We start from the raw sequence: 22,498 nt of genomic DNA, 5'->3' as shown, positions 1-22,498 counted from the left end.
TTCTCTTGACGTACCTAATTTCCCGGGCCACGTATCCCCCCCCCCTCTTGATTTTCTTTAATTCAAACATGTACCTTTCTTTATAACTAAACGATGTAAATATGCCTTTGCTATAATAAATAAAGTCCCGCTATGTTGATTCTGTACAAGTTGGTGTGGAACATCAGTTTCGCTTGTCAGCTTCTCTTAGTTTCGGTGTTACTGACGACGGCCGACTCAAATCACGACCAACAACGGTCGAAACTATGATAGAAGAAACGAAAAAAAGTAACATCCAAGAAAAAGAAACAGAAGAGTTGAATGGACGAAAGATAGAAAAAAGAACACAGTTCTTACATGGAATGAAATTTGGCATATACAGTATTATTTGTGAACAAAGAGGATAAGAAAATGGAAAGTCAATGAAATTCTTAGAAATAATGAGCAGGATTATTGTTTTAGCCCTAGGTGGAATGCGAAAAACCATCAAATTTATTTTGGGAGGGGTTTAAGCCCGATAGCCCTCCCCTTAAATACGCCACTGCACTGTACTAAAACTTCTCGGAGTAGATTCTATTTCGACACAGATTCCTTATTAGTAACTTGAAAAACTGATGACTTTTATTTGTATATAAATTTAATTTTTGTAATTACACATGAAGGTTGGGGTCATTACCAAGTCCCTCCCGCCCTAGAAACCACAAAGGGAAAGAGGTTCCGGGAAAGTGTACAGAGGTGCCTGGGAATTTCCCCTCTTTCCCCCCTTCAATTACCACATTGCTAAGCACTGTGTTTCTAAACTGTCCATCTAGGCGTAAAAATTTTACTTAGAACTTTTTCAATGTAGAGAGTAAAGTATTTGAATCCTATTATACAGATTAAAACGAGGAACTAAAGTTGAACTTAGATAAAGAAATTTTGGAGAAACAATGGGTTTTTATAATTACTTAACAGTTCACTTCATAAACATTGAAAATGATAAATTTTCTTTGAATTTCTACTAGTTCACTGTATTACTATCAATTATTTATTGTATTATTGCATTGATTTCTCTTTTCAGGGTTGGGTTTTTAACGTTGTTCCTTGGCTTTTGTCCGTACCTTGCACATTCCTAGGTAAATGGTTATCAGAACAGCTCCTTAGGAAGGGGTATTCTGTGACTTCTACACGAAAAATTATCGAAGTCATTTGTCTGGGCTCTCAAGCTCTAGGATTATCTTTAATAGGTGAGCAAGTTTACTATATCCTCTTAAGATACTGATTGGAAAGACTCATTATGTACAGTACTTACAAGCAACGTACAGAACAAGGCAGGATCAGATCCAACTCAAACTTCGCCCAGAGAACACATAATAAAAAAGAAGAAAAAATGTCAAATTTTAGCTGCCCATATAAAGAAACACCGGAGATATGTTCCGCAACATAACGCACCAGGCGACAATGAGACGACTCGAATTGCGTCTACTGGTTTCACTTGCACATATGGAACGAAGTGAACGTGACAGCAGGGGCCGGCCAGTGAGAAGTGATAGTGTGTTATGTTCCTTTCCCTGATATTGTGACAGTTGGGACCGTCGCGAAATAGTGTAGCAAACCCCGCAAAGGAAAAGAAACATTCGTAAAGAAATGTAAGCTACAACATGGCTGGGCTTTCTCATCCGTACACACTTTGCTTCAGATAGGCCAAAATGTCCTTTGTTTACACGAAACAGCAAGAAAATTGAACAAAAAACACAAAACGTTGTCCAGGAGTGGGCTTCCATCCCAGGTAGGTCGTGCTTTTGATCACCAATCCAAGATGATATCTCTTACACTCCGGAGCAAGCTGCCGAATTGCTGTTCCATAAGAGATTATCCTTTGTAGTTTATGTAGACGCCAAACGAGTGCTCGTATCGCGGGTTGCAACTGTTCCAAACCGAATCCCAATATCCTCGAAAAGGATAATCTGTCAAGGAGGATGCACTTTCATGCACAGACACTGTTGCAGTTATTTGTCGCGTACCAAATTCTTGGGGTCTTGCCCTATTATTCTGTCCTTCGATAACACGTTTGTTTTGCCCGAGTCTTCCACACTTCGTCCCGTCCACACCATTATACATATGTTTTTCGCGGTTACATCATTGGTTTTCCTTTTGCATTTTACCTTACATTAATATATAACACATCCTGCTTCTCATTTCAATACCTTACGCTATATCCAAAATCGCGGTTTTCAAGATGGCTGCCAAGTTAGTGTTGTAGCATATCAAATATCTTGATATCATTTTGGTGCTGCCCATCCTTTTCGTTTTCGACATAAATGGGTATCTTGCGACGTTTACCTTATATCATATTGTCGCGTGGTGCGTTATGTTGCGGAGCATATCTCCGGTGTTTCTGGATGGGGGCAGCTAAAATTTGGCATTTTTTCTTATTTTCTATTGTGTGTCCTCTGGGCAAAGTTTGAGTCGGATCTGATCCTGCCTTGTTCTGTACTTTGCTTGTTAGTAATAATAGTACTGTAGAACCTATTACTTATCTCCCACCACAGAAAAGACCTCTCTATGCTTTATTCATATAACATAAATTCACTGATGACACATACATAACTAAACTAACTTTTTTTTTCTGAACATACCTTCAGGAGAGTTAACCGACATATGTGTGCAAAGAGTATTAAATTCAATGTGATCTATATTTAAAGAAATCTCATGTATAATTGTATTCATTCACAAAATAAGCTAGGCTAGAATTGCTGTTTATTGTTATGATTTAATGAAAATTTCACCAGCGATTGTTATCTGGTAATTGCTTGAACCAAACTGGCATCACTGTATTTTCAACTGAAGTGCAGAAGTTTCTGTGACAACATTCAAATTGTAGAATCGCAAAATCTACGCACTTGAGCATCGATTCAACGGCATAGTAACCGTAGTAACGGCACTCGCACTTTCTACTCCGCGCAACGTCTGAAAGTAATCTGTGACCTAAAGAAGGAAAACATCAAATCGCCATTGACAACACAGTGTAGGAGAATCAGTTTTGCGAGTAGTGACATGACATTTTTACGTGAGAATAGTTGATTTTCTGTAATTAATATTTGATGGGAAAATAATAGATAAATAGAAAACTTCATTTTTTTTCTTCTTCAAAAATCATACTGACTCGCCAATTCAAGGGCGCCACTGTAAAATCCACAGATCTGATAACCCAGGGAAATCCACTGTTTCTAGTATTAATAACCCTAACGAACGTATATCTGCTTTCTATGCTCTTCTATCATACCTCAATGACACAAATTACTTCCTATCCAATATTCGTTCCATCACTAAACCTGTCATCCTAGTCTCCGTAGGTGTAACTTTATTTATTCTACTTGTCCATGGTCACAGCACCCTTGAAATATTACTAACACATGCTTGATTCTCAAAATCTCACCACACAATTCCTCATCCTAGCCCAGTTTGTGTAACTATAAATTATTTCACATTTGAAAATAACCACTATCTTGAAATCAAGGATAATTTGAGTCAGACACGGCGCCAGAATCGTTTGATGGGGTGGGCGAAAAGAGGCGGACCTAATTGCTGGGTGGGCGGACAATAAAAATAAGAACTGGGCAATGTGGACATTTTTTTGGACAATAATTAAGTTTCAAATTATAACAAAATACTTTGGTTTGTGTAATATTTACCTGTACCTTGGGCAGAAAGTATTCATACATGTGCACTATGCTTAGTAGAATGTTCATTTCATATTAACAAAAGAAGAATGTTTTTAATATATGTAAGTGATTATTATGGGATAGTTGTTGATATGGACATGTTTTATGGTTACCTAGTCAGTGAGTTCGTGTACCTAACAGTTTTAAGAAAAGGATATTATAAGTTATATCAAATAATAAACCAGTTTAACATCGTTTATAGACGTTGTCAGTTTTATTAAAAAGGTGAGATTAATGGTATTTAAATATCGAAGCTAATATTTTAATGTCAAAGAAATACTACCACTTCGAATTTTTACCTCAGCAAACGAACCAGGTTTACGACTATCTTTTTGATAAGTCGTTGTAAAAATTTGGTTTACCTCACCCGGGACTTTGTAAATTCAGTTCCCGAAGAAGAAGAGTAAGGTTGAATTTACTTTTATGAATACGAACTTAACCTTATTGCGAAGTGGTAAAGTAATCATTAGAAAAATGGACAACGAAACAATGCAGCAGGAATCAAATACTAGTGACAGTGATGAGACTAGTGTAACACCAGGATTGACATCGGAAGATATCTTGTTAGCTTTACAGCGACAATTAATGCAGATGTCTACCGAGATAAAGAAGCAAAATGAAGAATTAAAGCAGACCATGGAACAGAAGATAGAACTGAAGTTTGACGAAGCTAACAAGCAAAATGAAGAATTAAGCAGACGATTGGAACAGAAGTTTGACGAAATGGAACAGAAGTTTGACCAAGCTAACAAGCAGAATGAAGAATTAAGTAGACGAATGGACCAGAAGTTCGACGAATCTAATAAGCAATATGAAGAATTAAGTAGACGGATAGAACAGAAATCAGATGAAACGAAACAAACAATTGTCCAGGTGGTGAACGACATATCCTCACAGTTCGAGGAAAAGTTAAAAAAGATATCCGATGATTGTCAAGAAAGGCACAATCACCAAAACCAAGAACTTAGTGCAGTAAAAAAAGATTTAGAAGTAATAGAATCTTCCATTAAACAGCAAAAGATCCAGGTTAGCAACAATTCTAATAACATACGTGTAAATACACAGTTGTTAGCTACTATTCAGGAAGAGATTAGAACGTTACAGGCTAAAGACAACCTTTACCGTAATAACCTGGGTAGTGATCGCTTTGAGTTTCCCCACTCACCAGAGATGAACTCGCCTTCGCCGGGGTCTGATGAAGATATTATACTAGAAGAAAGTTGTCCGAAGAGTACTGATGAGCGAAACATAGATGGTGTGACGACACAGCATGTCACGGATAGGAACTATCACTCAACAAGAACAAGGAATGAGAAAAAGAAGGTAAAATTAAGTGTTAAGATGAGTGAAATTCGAGCTATGAGCAAATTCAGTGGTAAGTGTAATGAGAATGCTACTTCTTTCTTAGAGAAATTCCAAGACGAATGCAATATAATGTCTATCGATCGATCACAATATATGAAATTAATACTCCATGTATTACTCCCACCTTGTTCCTTATGGTTTAAAGCAATACGTGATCACATTAGTTCATATGAGGAATTCAAAGCGGCATTGATCGCAAATTATGAAAATGACTTTTTGCTGGCAAATAGAGATGCCACCCTTAGAAATCAACACTTCAATCCTCGATTGCACAAATCTGTTGTAGAGTTTGTTGTAAATGTCTACAACGAATTAAAGGTCGTTAATCCTTTGCAATCGGAATCGAGAATAATAGCATCGATTCGAAATTTGCTTTCATTTAAACTGCAACAGATCTTATTTTCCACACAGTGTATGAGTTTCAGCCATTTATTGATGCTTGTCCAATGCTACGAAACCCAATACCATGCCATGAATCCACAATCAGGAATGGATAAAAATAAGAATAATTCAGATCATTTGGTGCCTGTTCGGAATTTAAATATTCGGAGTGTGAATAATACAGAACCTAACCTAAGCCGAGTATACTCTAGCAATCCAAATGAACAAAATAGGCAAAGTTATGTAGGGAATCCGCCTAACCTCACTAATCATGGTAATTATGATGTCAGATCACTCAACCGCAATAGATATAAAAATAATCGAAGTACTGAGCGAAACTCCAGAAATACAGCGAACTACGTGGATAGACGTAATTGGAGATCAAGAGATGGGATTTCATATCAACATCAAAATCACGATGAAAGACATGTACAATATAATGTAGAACCTAATCATGATAGCGCAGTACAGTGTACGTTATTGGAACCGTATGCAAGTTCGAATGTAACCTGATTACCGTTACTGAAATTAGGTTAAATTCATGTTAGTTGTAGATTCTTGTAAATTTTCATTTTTAAGTTTATGTGTTAATATCAATAATGAAAACGATTCTTATAAATACTTGAATTGCTTAAATAGAGTTTTAGGTAGACTGAAAATTAATTTTCAAATGATTTTTATTCTTTCTTGTTAATGTGAAGAATCATAATTCGATTTATAATTAATTAAAAGCAAAGATTATTTATATTAGATTGATTTGTGTTGAAAATTTAATTGTCAAAGATTATGTTAAAAAGAAGCTCTATTCTATAAAATCAATTATTTGACGACTATCTTGAATGATATTCTTCTGTGTTATAACATCTTAGTGCTACTATGTATACCTTTAAATGCAACATCTAACTTGTTTGTTATTTAATGCGCCCGTAAAGATTAATACTATTTGTAACCCACGTTTGTCCTTTACATTTTTTGAAATCGCACTCTCCGACGATTAATTAAATAAGCGACGATATTCTAATAAGAAAATATATTAATAATATAGTAGATAATAATGAAATAAATATAATTAATGTAATTAAAGATAAATATTGATGAAATGAAAGAATTGTTATGAATGTATTTATATATATATGTATATGTGAAATGTCATGAATAGATATACAAGGTGCGATTAAAATATGATGGACATAAGCAATGTAAAGAACACTAATGTAAACGGACCAGTGGTTCTTGAAGATAAAAGCCAAGCCTACTCATGACTTTTATATTCAGTCCCATTGTCGAGCGACATTTTTATATAACAAAATACTTTGGTTTGTGTAATATTTACCTGTACCTTGGGCAGAAAGTACTCATACATGTGCACTATGCTTAGTAGAATGTTCATTTCATATTAACAAAAGAAGAATGTTTTTAATATATGTAAGTGATTATTATGGGATAGTTGTTGATATGGACATGTTTTATGGTTACCTAGTCAGTGAGTTCGTGTACCTAACAGTTTTAAGAAAAGGATATTATAAGTTATATCAAATAATAAACCAGTTTAACATCGTTTATAGACGTTGTCAGTTTTATTAAAAAGGTGAGATTAATGGTATTTAAATATCGAAGCTAATATTTTAATGTCAAAGAAATACTACCACTTCGAATTTTTACCTCAGCAAACGAACCAGGTTTACGACTATCTTTTTGATAAGTCGTTGTAAAATTTTATACTCTTTAGTTAGCTAAGGCTCAGACCGAAATACGGGAGGAACAAAGATGTGGAAAACAGCTGTCTTGGCCTTATAGAAGGTACAATTCCGTCATTCGCCTGGTGGGACTGAAGAAATGCAGGACTTAGGATGGGCTGCGGGAGTTCGTGGCTATATGCTCGACCTACCGAATTCCGCGTAGCAGACACACTACCTCTACTTCCAGTTTTTTTTTTAATAATAATAATAATAACAATAATAATAACGGTGTGTACTGTGAAATCGATGAAGTTCAAGACAGCTTTACCTCCTCTCCCTCCAAGAATGCACATGAATGCATAGAAATAAAAGAAGGTTCAAAAAACAGACTAACAGATAATACTCTGCCTTTCGTTAATATCATAAAATACACAAAGTAGGTAAAGTAAAACAAGGATAAAATAGGTTACTGCAAACATTTTTATCCTTGAAGGATTTATTATAAAAAAGCAACAGACAAAAAATATAAATCATTTTCTCTCGTATATTCTTAATTTGTGCACATTAGATTTTTTGACGTGATCTCTATATGCAACAGCAAAGACCTAAAAGAATGTTACTAAAAGAATAGGGAAATTCGACAGCATAATTGTTTGATCATACCTTACACAGAAATCTTTTAAACTGAAACTCAAGTTGAAAAAAAAAAACTATAAATTGGATAAAGAAGTAAATAGCAATTAACAAAACTTCATCATGATCCACAGAAACAACAATGTATTTTAAACTCTGAAGGGATGATCACATGGCACGAACAAGCTTACAATAAACTTTTATATCTGCACTCTAATGAAGTGCAATGCGTCGATTTTTATATCCAGCATCGAATGCGTTTACCACATCCTCCTACAGCAATATTCATTACAAGTTTTCTTTCTACTGAAAGGAAACAAAGATCGCTTAGGCGACCGTTTGCCATTCGATTTCTTAGATATGTTTTAACCCGTCTAAGACACGAGAAAGAACGTTCATATGGTGAACTAGATACAGAAATGGTGACAGCAATTATGGCTAATTTGTGAATTTCATGAAAAGCAATTTTGAAACGATCCATCACTTCAGCAAACTGAGATACGGAGGTAATTTTGCATTGCTTTTCCTCCTCATAACGTTTCAAAACTTTCGGGAGAAGTTTCAGTTCCACCTCTACACTATCGACATTACATCCATAATGACATGCAAGTGGTTCAATTGTCTCAATGAGAGGAAATGTTCACTTTTAGGGTGAAGACTGCTTATCCTACTTAAAATCATTGTTCATTGCAGAGTTAAACAGGGTCCTAGAACGTATTACATTACAATCGATAGTAATACCTATTGGTTTTGAAGTACAAGATGTCACCTTCATTATTCTACTTCTGTTGGGGTGGGCAAGGCCATTCATCGGGTGGGCGTTTGCCCATCCTTAATGCCGTCCCTGATTTGAGTACTTGCATGACTTTCCTTATACACCAAGCTATTCATTGGGGACCTGGGACAATAAATACTACATTCATTACTATTTCAACCTTTCTTTGGTCTTATAGTCACAGATAACACTTTTCTAATATGAAACCTACGACCAACCAGCACTGGAACTACTTCTACAGTTCGTAAACATCAAGTGGTCGGTCCAATTCATTTTGTCCTTCTCAACCATTCAGTCCTCTTTCTTGAAGTCGATGTCTGTCTTGAGAATGGATATCTCGAGACTGGCGTATGCATTCAAGCTATTAACACAATGCAATAACTTTATTTCAATTGCTTCCATCTTATATCGTAGCTATTCGGTTCCACCAGATTATCCCTGAAGGTCCTTTCGTGAACACTTTCCAAACTGAAATACTTCCATAATCTTATTACCAAACAATTAAGTCGTCGAAGAAATTCCATCGAAGAAAGAAGAAAAAATTACAGTGTAAAATACTTTACTCTGTATTTCCTTCTGCAAAATTTTGTTCCAGCTTACGTGAATCTTGCTTCACTCGCCCTAAACCTAAAAGACGTTTCATATCAGCTCCAAAATAGTTTAGCAACCTTCGCACCTTCATTAGCGAACTGATTCCTTGAAACGCCTTGCACTTCCAAGAATGTCAGAAGTCCAGATGTAAAACTTATCAGTTTAAGCCACCTGTTTTAAACATATAAATCAGATATAAATGTATTAGGGAATCTTTGCAACGTGAACTTAATTAAACAATAGTTTAAAAAAATAACTGTAAAGGTGAGAAAAGATGTACTACTTTCGTTTATATTGGCTGGCTACACTTCGCGAGTGCTAGCCATTGCGTGATTTAAACGTTGAAATATTTCAAGCGTCCCAGCTTGTCATATGATTCCAATGGACTAAATCCATTTCTACTAGTATGTTTTCAGAATTTCTTATAATTAGCAAGACCCCATCTGAGAGACGATTTTATGATCAGTGGAACTTCATCTTTTGGGAGATGATTCCTTATGAAAAGAAAAGAAAAAAAAAAATGATACAGAAACGAATAAAAATTCTATCTAAATATAGATGTTGAGGAACTCCGCTGGACCTACAAATGCATTTTAGAAGGTAAGACCAGGTTTCAGTAGAATTCCCAGCAATAATCAGTCTGATACTCGAACCTAGGAGTATAGAGACTTTTCGGACACTCTATATAAAATCAGTATATAAGAGATGTAGTCTATACTTCTGTAGTGTACTCAATAAATAAAATATTATGTTCAAATAAGAAGAGATATTAATAATTTTTTTCGTTTCTAATCACAGCTAGAATAAACAGTTTCTATGGTGCCTTAATGTGCATGACTATCACATTAGGCGCTTCAGGATTCCATAACAATGGCATAGTTGTTAACCCACAAGATTTGGCTCCAAAGCATTCTGGGAGTGTGTTTGGTATGATGAACACAGTTGGAGCAATTCCAGGTTAGTCGTACACATGACTTTAAAACTTAACTTTATTATATAAAAGAGAGCAAATATTGTTACCTGTATCGAGTAAAAAAAGAAAAAAAGTCAATCTAGTATCACGTTAATAGATTTAGAAACAGCTGTTTCAAAATAGGAAGATGGCGGACACTTCATGTTCGTCATAAATTGTAGACAGACTATAAAATCCGTGCTAAGTCCCAAAATGAAAATGTTGAGAAAACGCCTAGTTTTTACTTCAGAACTGGTGGCACATAGGCCCACGCGCATTCTTCTGGCAATTATTTGAACTACTTCCACAGTGAATACTACCTAAGTAGATAGCCCGATTTAAACTGAACAGTGTTAGGCACGTAGCCCACATTTTGACATTAAACCGAACTCTTCATTTTTGGCACTTAGCATAGATTTTATTTTCAGTCTACAATTGTTCAGTGTACAGTTATTAATTCTAGAAAGCGGGAAAAAGTTATACAAATATACAGAATTTCAACCTAAAGTGCTGAAATTATCCTTTATACCGACCGCAGGAAAAGAAACATGAATTAAGCGGTACAAAAAGTAATCCAGAGACTTGAACTACGTGAATAAGCAAACAGTAAGGTTTGCGAAATAATGTAGAACAAGACACGCTTCACAGGTAATACTATTTGATCTCTTTATACAAAATAGTGTATTAAAATGAATACTTTAATATGTTAATCTGTATTAATTCTGTTGTCCTCTTTAAAAGAAACAAGATTATTTCATGTATTGTTTTTACCAATATTCATAATGTTCAATGCAATAGCTCTGAAAGAGCATGGCAAAAAATGGCAATTAGGCATAAACTTCTTCAGCTACTACGAATACAGCGGTTTAATGTGTATATCAACGTCAAACATAATTTATAATTTGGCTTCCATGAAAGTTTTTTTTTGGGGGGGAGGGGGGGGAGCACTTTCATCTGAAATGTAGGGTCGATGAACAGTACAATTAAGACTGGAAGCATTTTTCTGTCCCAGGTTTTAAAATCAGCGACAATACAAATTACAGTTGAGTTTGGATTTCATACTTTTTTTTTGCTATAGATATTAACGTTTATCCGTAACTTCAGACGTAGAAATACAGCCACAGAAATGCTAAATTCTTTGTTAAGCTAATATTAATGATAGGTTAGTATTGGGTGATTCAAAATAAATGTACCAAAATGAAGCATAAAAGAGGGAACGCCCCGTTGAGAATTCTGAAATAGACATCGTAAGGTCAGCGAAACCATCATACAAAAGGTTATAAATACATTAATGCGAAACCTAATTGATAGATGACTCATCATGTATATTTCTAACCTAATGGAATTGCAACCCAATATAAATGTAGACTTAAACCACTGACACAAAAATCCGGCGGACTTTTCTCTCTTTCCTTTGATTGAGCACATATTTATTTTTCATCTTTTCTTCAATGTTTCATCTTCTTACTACTTTTCAATACCATCAACTACGACTAATCTATAGTGCATGTGCTATTTGGTGTTTCACTTGATATTATCCTTTACCACTCCACAAAACTCAACACAAAGAACATCGTTTGTTTCATGTTATTGAAGCGAGCTTCTACTATTTGACTCGATGGACATGTCTATCTGTCTTTTCTATGTCAACTGATTTTAATAAATTCGGTATGTAGGTTCCTTTAATCCTATTGTATGCGGTTCCAATCCATGAAGAATAAGCGGAGCCAATGGAGTAAAATCAACCCTATGTTGCAGGTTTGAACATATACTTACAATTTTGCAGAATGACGTACGAAAACATTATTTGATTTAGACAAAACGTAGTGTACAGTTGAGGAATTTGATGCAATAAGGGCATAAGTCTGAAACATGAGTTGGAGAAAAACGATGTTGAAAATTTAAGTAGTGTCTTTTTCTTACATAAGACAATGTAATATGCAGCATTGTATTCCGATATTGAATTGAAATGTTACCAGGAGGCTAAACGAGCATGGCAAAAGCCACAAATGCGTTTGATGCAAAAAAAAGCGTAAACTCGCTTACGTCCTTCTTACATCAAACTCCTCAATTATTCTAGAGGATTCCGATTACCCCCAGTTCAGAAATATGTTTTAAAATGTTTGATTTGATGTAATATGGGGATATTTTTCTTTGAGGCTTCCGAATCATCCCCTCTGGATGGATGTAAGATCTCTGAAGAGCAAAGTATTAGTTACGTCCTCCCCTCCCCTTTCTTCCCGATTTTATTTAATTTTTTAAAATTTTTATTTATTTATTTATTTATTTTTTGAAAGTTTCCGATGTAACTTTCGTAAAAATAAATCGATTTTGATAAAATATTATGAACATTTTCTTTGAGGCTTTTCCAGAGTCCTCAGTGCTTGGGTTAAACACAGAAATAAACGGTGAATTTACCTCTTGAGATGTGAATATTCCCTCCGAGTAAAAAAGGAAAGAATTCACATCAATTTTAGTAAATATGATATATGTATTAAGAGTTTGATGCGATATGGAGATTTTTTTTTTTTTTTTTTTTTTTTTTTTTTAAGCTACACACTCATCTGTATTACTTGGATTTAAAATCAATCAATCAACAGGAGTGTGAACTTTTCTCCTCCCCTGTGTAAAAAAATATATTCCGCGATTACGTACCATTTTGATGCAATATGGTATGTGTGTTTATTGAGGCTCTCACATAATTCTTAATGCTTGGAGTTGAAAGTTGATCAACAATGAAAATTTACCATACCACTCTACCCCACCTTTCCCACATACACGCTATAACTTAATATTATATATTCCACCATAGCTTTCGTGAAATGAAATAATTGGATTTTGGTAGAATATTGCGTAAATTTTCCTGAAAATTCCAAACTTCTTTCATGATGACGTGAAATGGAGTAATAATAAGGGAGTTAATCTCCTCCCTCTCGATTGAAAATCAGAGACTTGCACGTTTAGTTTGGGTAGAAATCAATGAAATGGAATAGGGGGGTCGCTTGCTTCAACAATGCATAGTATCATATAGTTGCAGTAATATGTTTCTTGATTTTGTTATGTTTCGTGTGACAATACCGTTTTAAGTTCGGTAATCCTGTTGTCGCCTTTTCCTTGCCCAAGTATAATTTACGTTACAACCACCACCCCTTTATTCCTCCAATTCATATTTGCTTCTGTATTTCTTGAACTCTGCCGCTTTTAACATTCCATACTTTACTTCATTACAGCTAATGCTCGATTCTGCTATAGAGAGCAGCTTAGGGTAGCAGGCTTTCAAGGAATGTCGCAGGTAACAGGATCGAAAACATCTGCAGTGCATGTAGTTGTTTCATTTATTCAACTATTCGAACAACTCGGATGATATTTATTATTTTAGTTTGGCCCAATCCACGTGATTGGTTTATCAGTGGATTAAATCATTCACGCAGGTCTATGATTTTGCCACAGAATCTCTCATTAACGTTACTTCTTGATTTTCCTATCGAACAATTGTATTTTGTTTAATTGAATTAGTAAATATGCATGGTGGTCACCTAAAGTTTCATTCTCATATGATAAGTACCTTTGACGACCCTAAGTTGTCTATTTACATTCTTTAGTAGAGCACTCCCACTTTCCTGTTTCATTTTAGTGTGATTCTTCTGAATCACCCTGTATATATTTGAATGTTTCAATAAAGTTACTTACTTATCGAATTTATTTACACATCATGCTCCCAGTTATCATTGTCGTAAATATTATATTGCAGGTTGCTCATATCGTCGTAAATTTCTTACGGAGGTGAATTATGTATAAAATCTATTTTCAATTCAGGAAGCTTTTCAACTACTCATTAATATGTATAAAAACAAGCGGCTTTATTTTTATTCTCTAGGTTTTGTGGGCGTATATCTTGCTGGTTACATTTTGGAGATTACCAAGAGTTGGGAAGCTGTTTTCCATACTACAGCATTAATCAACGTTATTGGATTGATTATATTCGTTATATTTGGCAGTGGTAAACCCATTACTTAGTTTGAAGTTTTTCTGATCTATATTCCGGTGCTATGAGAACCTAGATGGTAATGAAGATGAATTTATTTCTCAACACGTAATGATTGTGAAACATAATCGGCAGCTGAGTTCTGGCAATTCACATAAATTTTCGTATGATAGCATTACAAGAATGATTGTGTATATATGTGTATATGTGTGTAAATTTATTTTATGCTTTTAATTGACTTTTCAAAAATTACGTCCCTCAAATCACTTAATCGAAAAGAAAGAAAAAACTATGGAAGCATTATAATCTGTGACTATGTTGGAAACAAGTAAAAGGCGTGGTACCATCTATTGTGAAGAGCATTGTGTTTTGTTTGTTTACCATTCCTTTCAAAGCAGTAATTTTAACAGTTATGTATAATGCACCTAGATGCTTAGTTGTGTGTATGTATATTCAGTATGATTTGTAAAAATCAAATGGAGACGAGGCCTGGAAACTCGAAAACAAGATGCCGAAACCTCCTTCCATAATTTAGAACTGCCATATTAGGCTTAATATTACAGGTTGTAAGTATAGATTTAGAAAATTTAGTAAGTAGTATTCCATATTAAATACAATTCGTTTCTGGAAATGGGTAATAAAAACGGATATTGTATTTTCTTTAATAAAGATCATATAGTTTTTAACTTTGGGTAGTACAGTTCGTAAGGAAGTCCATGTACTTGTATATGTGTATGTGTCTGTAGAATTTATATATGTTTATTCAAGTATCAAGTTATGATAATTCTAGAGTAATTTATGTTGAATCAGACTTATGTTTATTGACGATTTGCCGTCCTTCATGCTTTCAGGCAACATAAAACGGAATATCATTAAATCAATTCACAAATGCATTACAATATTCGTATGAAACAATCGTATGAAACAATTTTTTGAAACTTATATTCACTATAAAACAAAGAGCTAAGTATTTTAAGTTCCAATGTAGTATTATTTCTTTGTGTACGTCATTATTATTCGTATATTGTAAATATTCATTACTGATCTGAATTGTTTTCGAAGAACGTTAATAGAAAACCGAATACAAGAAATTTAATAAAGTAAAACATAAATTTATCCATAACAATAACAGAAATTCTGTGTTCATTTTTCAATAGTGCACCCGGATTTATTATTTAATGATTAGTCCGCATAGTTTGTACAAGTGGCCCCTGGTTCGCTTTCCAGTGGGGACGCATGCGGTTCAGAATCCACATTAGAACCTACGGGTTTTATTTCATATAACTTACGACGAAAAGAAGCATTATACTTCAAACAAACAAACGTACTTTCGACTATCCATTTTCAGCATGAGACATTTAAAGAAAGAAAGAAAAAAATAATAAACCGTTTGGTGGAGAACCACTACGAAGTATTGTTCAATGAAACTTAAATATCTGCTATATTGCTAGTGACTTTACCAACAAGTGGAATAGTGAATCATTAAGATTGCTACAGTGTCAGAGAGTATTCTGCAATGAGTAGCGTGTGCGTGGGTTAAAGGCCTGTGATGTAGTTCGTGTACATGAGCTGTTGGCTGGTTTTGCATAGTTATCAAGAGCAAGCAGAACTGTCCAGGCCGGATGTCCTTCGTGACACGACAACACTCGCAAGAAAAGTTCGGGAGAAAGCACTCGCGTGCAGAGAAACTAAGCATGCCATTTGAAGGACCAATTTATGCTAATTACAAACAAGCTAATAAAATTCCTGTACGATTGAGAACTGTTCGAGAGATTCAACTTGGAAGTTTGTATGAAAAATGAGTATATGCTCATTTAAACGCGTTAAGTACATCATTTTTGGCAACGAATTGAAATATATCGGGTGTAACAGAAAAAAGAAAAAGAAAACTGTTTTGCAATAACTAACGGGTTTGTTAGAGTAAGGCCGCGCTAACAAGAGCTCTGACAACTCTCACGTGCGACTAAGCGCGGTTGCCACATTTATCTTCTATAACAATACAATATAATAAGGGGCACATTTTGTGGGAAAAGAATTACCTATGTATTACAACAAAAATATTATTTAACATTTTGCCTGACGAAAATATTAGTCAAAAGAAACAAACAAATTAGTATTGCGTTAAGATAGTGTACAAAATTGTAAAGAAAACAACCGTTACTTCTAAACACGTAAGGTCTTATGCAGAATCGTTTTGACATATGATTAGCGTCACACTAAATGCCTGATTACTGCATGGAAACATATGTTAGTCGAACTCTTTAGTATGACATCGACCTTCTTCGTGGCTAAGCGGTTAGCGTACGCCTTTGGTATGGGAGACCCCGGTTCGATTCCCGGCGGGAGCTCATGTGGTTCGGATTCCACGTTAATCAGTAGGTCCACGTCTCATATAGTCTCGCTGCTGAAAGAGACGTTAAACTCAAAATCAACTCAACTCTTTAGTATGACACTAAACACGCGTCAGAACGACTCTGCGTAAGACCCATAATGTTATATCCTTTTTAAAAATTGAAAACTACTTACGTTAGAGAATGGTTTTCAATTGTAGACAATTTAATTCCGTTTACTGTAGAAATCGTACGCTTTTTTCCTAGGATGGATAAAGTTTCCGTCGGTTTAGCGAGGTCTTTCGGGCACTTCTCTTTTGTGATTCTTTTCACAGTTGTAGGGCTAATGTATAAAGCTGAATCTACTCTTTCGATCACTTTATTCAATGGCAATAAAGGACCGTCGTTACGTTCTGTTTCGAAGTATTCCCTAAGATTAAACACAAATTCCCGTGCCTGACTTGTCAAGGGCACCCCCTTTCCGCACTTCAGGCATTGTGTTCATAAACACAAACACACACACATACACATACTAAATTTATATTTTAGGTCTATGTGAATAATACGAATATAAACTATGTTCCACTGATGAATGAAAATAACGATTACACCACAGTATTCACACCAATGCACTGAGATGATAGCACAAAATATCAAAACAACCTGACAACACAGAAACTTTCACAGCATTGAGTAGGTATAAATGAGACAATACTGTTCTGTTACCACGGAAACAACGTAGTGTTTTCAAATGTATTTTTGTAGGTCTAAACCTATCCTCCCCTTCACATATTGGTGAAAAAATGTCTTCTACAAAAAGACAAACATAGGTGCATCATGTTCGTTACTTTCCAACTACTCAATTTCTAAATCAGTCCTTATGAAAAGCTCATTATAACGGTCTCTGTAATATATAGACTATGTACATTTTTTTTCGATGTCAACAAATTTCCTACAAAGACCATTAGAAATTCTACTAATTTCAGCCTGACATTCCAAATCACAGTTCATTGCCCTTGAACTTTAGAAGAGCCATACAGACTCGCTACCCTCTTCGCTTTCAATTCCACGAAAACCTACTCCCTGCGGCGACAGAGAGGTGAACCAGTTGTTGTTCCATGTAACCCCATTTCTATTTACGTAGCAAACTTGTCAAAAGGACAGAGTTGTGTCAATAAGTGGAAAAGGAAAAAATACATATATATTCATTATTGTGGCAATAACGTTAGGCCTAGTGGAACTACATTGTACTGGAATGTTGAGGAGTAAAGTGAAGTACGGTTATTTTTTAAATATCTAGTTTGTAAATATTTCAACTTATAATCTGATTCAATCAGTGATAAAGTAATTCGATTCCTTCATCTTTCTGTCAAGTGGTCGCTTTGATTCTTCTTGTTATGACAGTTCGCAACACTGTCGTCAACTTACACGATGTTAGATCTGTCAGAGCTCAGGTTATGATGGCCTTAGAATAGTTAAAATTAGTCATCATACTGTTCACAATAATGATGTTAGAAATGAAAAATTGATCAATGTTTTTCTTCTGTTCTATGAAGAAATGACGTAGGCAAAAGACTTCCTCGCACCATGAACATTTTATATGTGCAATTGCGTTGCATCCGTCAAGGGAACAATTCCCATAACCAAAGCGAAAAGCAAATTCGACAGGTGATTCAAAATGTATATTTGTTGGTAACCTACCTTGTGGAACACAAACTAAAACAATCCAATATATCGCGCTGATCGGAATTGATTCATTAGCATGGACACGAACTTTATTTGATTGTTTCGTTGGTATATCATAACGTCCGGATGAAGACGTTTCATACTATGTACAAATCTCCTGCCATCATTGATTAGTCGGAACCCAAACACATTAATTGGTTGTACAAATCGTGTACAGTTCTTTGGTATATTCTCAACATTACGTCTTTGCCATCCAACTTCCAAAGGACAATTTGTCTGTGAATAGACTCCAATGATTAAGCAGTAGCAAGTTCAAACCACCAGGCTGCATAGTAACGGTAGGTCGCTAGAAGGCGTAATCGTGCATTTATTGTTTAACTTCTCGAAAAGTTTTCAACCGTACAGGAATTTTATTAGCTTGTTGTAATCAGCGTAAATTGGTCCTTCAAATAGCATGCTTAGTTTTTCTACAGGCGAGTGCTTTCTCCCGAACTTCCCTTGTCAGTTTCCATTGAAGACGCATAAGATTGCCAAGTTACATCAATCTGTGACGTGTGTATTGTTCACGTGTATGATAATAACAGCTATAATGTTTTCGACCTTTGTGTTTACTTCATTTGAAATTCCTTTATTTTTAAGAACAAGGAATGACCTTACAAGTTGTTACAGTTATGAAAGTTCAAAGATGAGAAAAACCTAACTAAGCTGAGATTTGAACACGGGCTTCTGGCTTACCGTGCCGATATGCTTAAAAAACTCAGTTGGCTCTCTGAATACCACTCAGTCTTGGAGTCCAAACTTAGACGTTTAGACCACGTGGACTACATAATTCCCGTTTGTTTGGACAACTCAGTGTCCGTCCATATCAATAAACATATATGGCAGCTGAATTCGATATAATATGAGGTACTGGAGGAATAAGACAATTTTTTATTACACTATAGTCTCTGTATGTGCGAATTCGATGAAAATTCAAGGAGTGAGCTGCGAAACGAACTAGGTCTCCGTTCTACTGTGCCGGCGCGCTAACTATTGATACCAAGTCTACTTCTCTGAACAGCCAGACATTGTTCCTCTGTAAAGTCTTTCAGATCACATGGACTGTAGTAGTATAACCCCTATTATACTTGGATAGCCCAATGTCCATATTAACAGATTATATCATACAAGAATTGAGAGGAATCAACAATTTTCCTTACACCATATCCACCACAGCATTAGGAAATAATCGATTGATTCATTTTTTATGTAATATCAAATTCAACCGTCAAAGGTATTTAATTGACAGTTCCTTCGGGAGTTTCAGAAGTTCTCATTGCACTGGGTTGCTTGTCTTGCCGCACCATTTCCTGATCCCTACCGCTGTGGAAGTCATTGTTCTCAAGCTGTGAGAGTGACCATTTTTCCCGTCAATAAGCAGATGATAAAAGCGTAAAAATGCATGTTTTCCTTCTTGACGCGCTTTTGACAAATAAAACTGTAATTTTTTTCGTTCATTCCTGACCAAAGTTGAGTAGTCCTCATTCACAAATATTCTTGTTCCACGTAGTTTATTACGGTTTTAAAAAATATATTCCCTCTTCCTATCACTTGAAATCTCACACACAATAGGCCTGGGTTTGTCTGTGAACTTTCTGTCTACCCGATGAGCTCTTTGCACAAGTTCATCATTGATATTCACATTAAACCTATCACGTAACACATCACAAATCTTCTTTTCCGTGTCAGACCAAGTTCATGATCAGTTTCTTGTATACCATGAAACACCAGACTTTGCTTACGAGATCTGTTTTCCAGGTCATCCACCTTGTGCTGCAAATAATTAACAACGTCCTGAAGTTCACCAAGCTCATTAGTTACGCGTCCAATTTCGTTTTCAATGGTGGTAGATCTGTCCACTAGTTTAGATACACTTTCCCTCGTCATCTTCACATCTTTCACCAGTGTTTCATTTGATGCACTAATAGATTTCAACATCTCTTTAATTTCACCTATGTCATTGCGCTTACTTCGTGAATAAGGTCCCGGATGTTGTTCAACTCCTCCAATAATTAATAATGCAAGAATCACCCCACCATAAACAAAGTATGCTTTTGTGTAGTTCAGTGTGCAATCAATGGACGAACTCGAGGTTACTTTCACTGCACTTCTAAACAAGCCAATTCTGGCTCGACAGACTTCCAACGATACTCCCATTGTTCACTTGACCATGGGTGTTCCGGAGAGAGAACCAGCACGTGCGTCTTCACTGACTGACTCGACTAACTGCTCGACTACGTAGTCGAGCCTGCATTCATCTCTACCACTACGTACGTAGCTAGTTCCAATGGCTGAAGAGGAAATATTATTGCATGGTAGTGGCCATGAAAACGTACGAATGATTCTGGTCGGGGAGAACCGAAATCCACATGTTGCTGTGACATCATTAGAGCACGTGATCTTTGCAAACAATGAGCAGAGCACGATAGCCATCTGTTATTGAGAGTACGAACCCCTGCTATTTATGAGACGTGTATTTTTTAGATTAGATTAATTAATCATTCTCTGGACCATGTTACATGTACATTTGTACAAAATGGTATAGAACTCGTCAGTACATAATTTCGATACAATATTTAAAACAAATACAATGCTCTTGTGTTCAACAACTTGTGAAAATAGATAAAAGCTAAACCAATTCCACAATCTACATAACAATAATATATTTTAATTACTGTATAATTGTATTTGCCATTTTAACTATATATAAACCTACATAAACTGACATAAATCTAGTATATACAATTGGAATTTAATTACTTTTGGAAGTTTCAAAATTTGCTGCTAAGATATTCATTTACAGTATAAAATGTGTTTTCTAATAGCAGTTTGCACACTGAGTTCACAAAGAAACTCTTTCCATGACTATTTTTTATGTACCTAGGTAGTTTATTATACAACTTTACACCCATATAGATGTGTGATTTTCCGTAAGCAGATGTTCTATGATACACAGTGGATAAGTTATCTTTTACACGTGTAAGGTAGTTGTGAGTATCACCATCTCCTTTAATATTATCTAAATGATCCCAGGTAATTTTCAGAAGTTGAAATATGTATAAAGAAGGAACTGTCATCATATTCAAGGATTCAAATAGTTTCTTATGGTGCGTTTCGGTGATTTAGTAATGATTCTTAAGACACATTTTGTTGTTTAAATATATTCTGAAGCTTCAGCGAAGACCCCCAGAACGCAATTCCGTATTTAATATGAGAAAAGAATATGGCATAGTACAGGGACAGAATTGATTGCAGATTAAGTATTGGGACTAGAGTTCGTACTATGTACATAGCCTGGGCTAATTTTTTGCTTAGTTTCTCTACGTGTTCCTGCCATGAAAAATTATCATCCAGATACATATCTAAATATTTTACAGTATTAGTAAATGTAGATATTTCATTATTCAATGATATCTGTGGCAGTTGTTGGTGATATTCTGTGAGATAAATGGTAGAAAACACTTTGTTTTATCTGCATTTAGTTTCAATTTATTTGAAGAAAACCAATGCGTAAGTTGGGACGTTGTAGGATCGATGGTTTCTTGCAAGCTATCTCTGTCTTTCTCAGTTACAATTACTGTTGTGTCATCAGCAAAAAGAAGTAAATTACCCTTCTCTATATTTAAGGATAAATCAATAAAATATAGAAGAGTATTGGTCTTAAAACTGATCCTTGTGGAACACCTTTTCTATTTATTCGTTCATTTGAGTTTATTTTGCTCAGACTTTTAGTTGTTTCGTCCATATGAAGAATTTGTACGATTTGTTTACATTTGTAGAAATATGATTTGAACCACTCCAAAGCAATACCGCTAATGCCATATTTTTCTAATTTACCAAAAAGTATATCATGGTCTACACAATCAAATGTTTTTGAGAGATCACAATATATGCCTACAGTATTGGCTTTCTGATCAACAGACGTTATACCTACTTTGATATGTGCATATATGGCAGTAATTATGGATTTGCCTTTTATAAATCCGTGTTGCGTTTTCGTTATTAAGTTTTGTTCATTAATGAAACTTAGTAGCCGCTTACATACTAGTTTTTCAACAAGTTAAAAAAAAAAAAAAAAAAAAAAACGAAATCTTTAAGTTTTACGTCCCACGGTTATGCCGGTTAGGCTAAAGGAGACGGTAAAGATGAGAAATGAATGAAATGGTGGAATGAAGAAAGTGGGAGGAAACGGGAGAACCCCGAGAAAACCCACGAGCACGGTGAAAAAAAAAAACGAAAGTGATATGGGTTGGTAGTTTTCTATTTCGTTTCTACATCCTTTTTTGAACAAGGTTTAACGACTGAGAGTACTAGAGTTTTGTTCTTGTGTACTTTGTATCCCAAAAGCAGTAGAATATAGAAGAAGATGAGGGTTATAGTTCGTCAGATTATATTCCGG

General features: G+C 35.2%; 1 protein-coding gene across 1 annotated transcript in view; it reads left to right on the top strand.

The window, feature by feature from the left end:
- The window catches only part of MFS18 (major facilitator superfamily transporter 18), a 51,327-nt gene extending 29,138 nt beyond the window's left edge, over nucleotides 1-22,189 (top strand). Inside the window, exons 6-8 of the mRNA XM_081760549.1 lie at nucleotides 1,040-1,205; nucleotides 9,906-10,064; nucleotides 13,937-22,189. Coding sequence (XP_081616675.1) covers nucleotides 1,040-1,205; nucleotides 9,906-10,064; nucleotides 13,937-14,076 — 465 coding nt within the window. The 3' untranslated portion in view covers nucleotides 14,077-22,189. The remainder of the gene's footprint in view (nucleotides 1-1,039; nucleotides 1,206-9,905; nucleotides 10,065-13,936) is intronic.
- The last annotated feature ends 309 nt before the right edge of the window (nucleotides 22,190-22,498 follow it).

This window comes from Thermobia domestica, chromosome 1 (genome assembly GCF_964235325.1).
Source record: "Thermobia domestica chromosome 1, izTheDome1.hap1.1, whole genome shotgun sequence".
NCBI lineage: Eukaryota > Metazoa > Arthropoda > Insecta > Zygentoma > Lepismatidae > Thermobia > Thermobia domestica.
The sequence above is the reverse complement of the archived record's forward strand: the minus strand, read 5'-3'. Positions and strand labels throughout refer to the sequence as shown.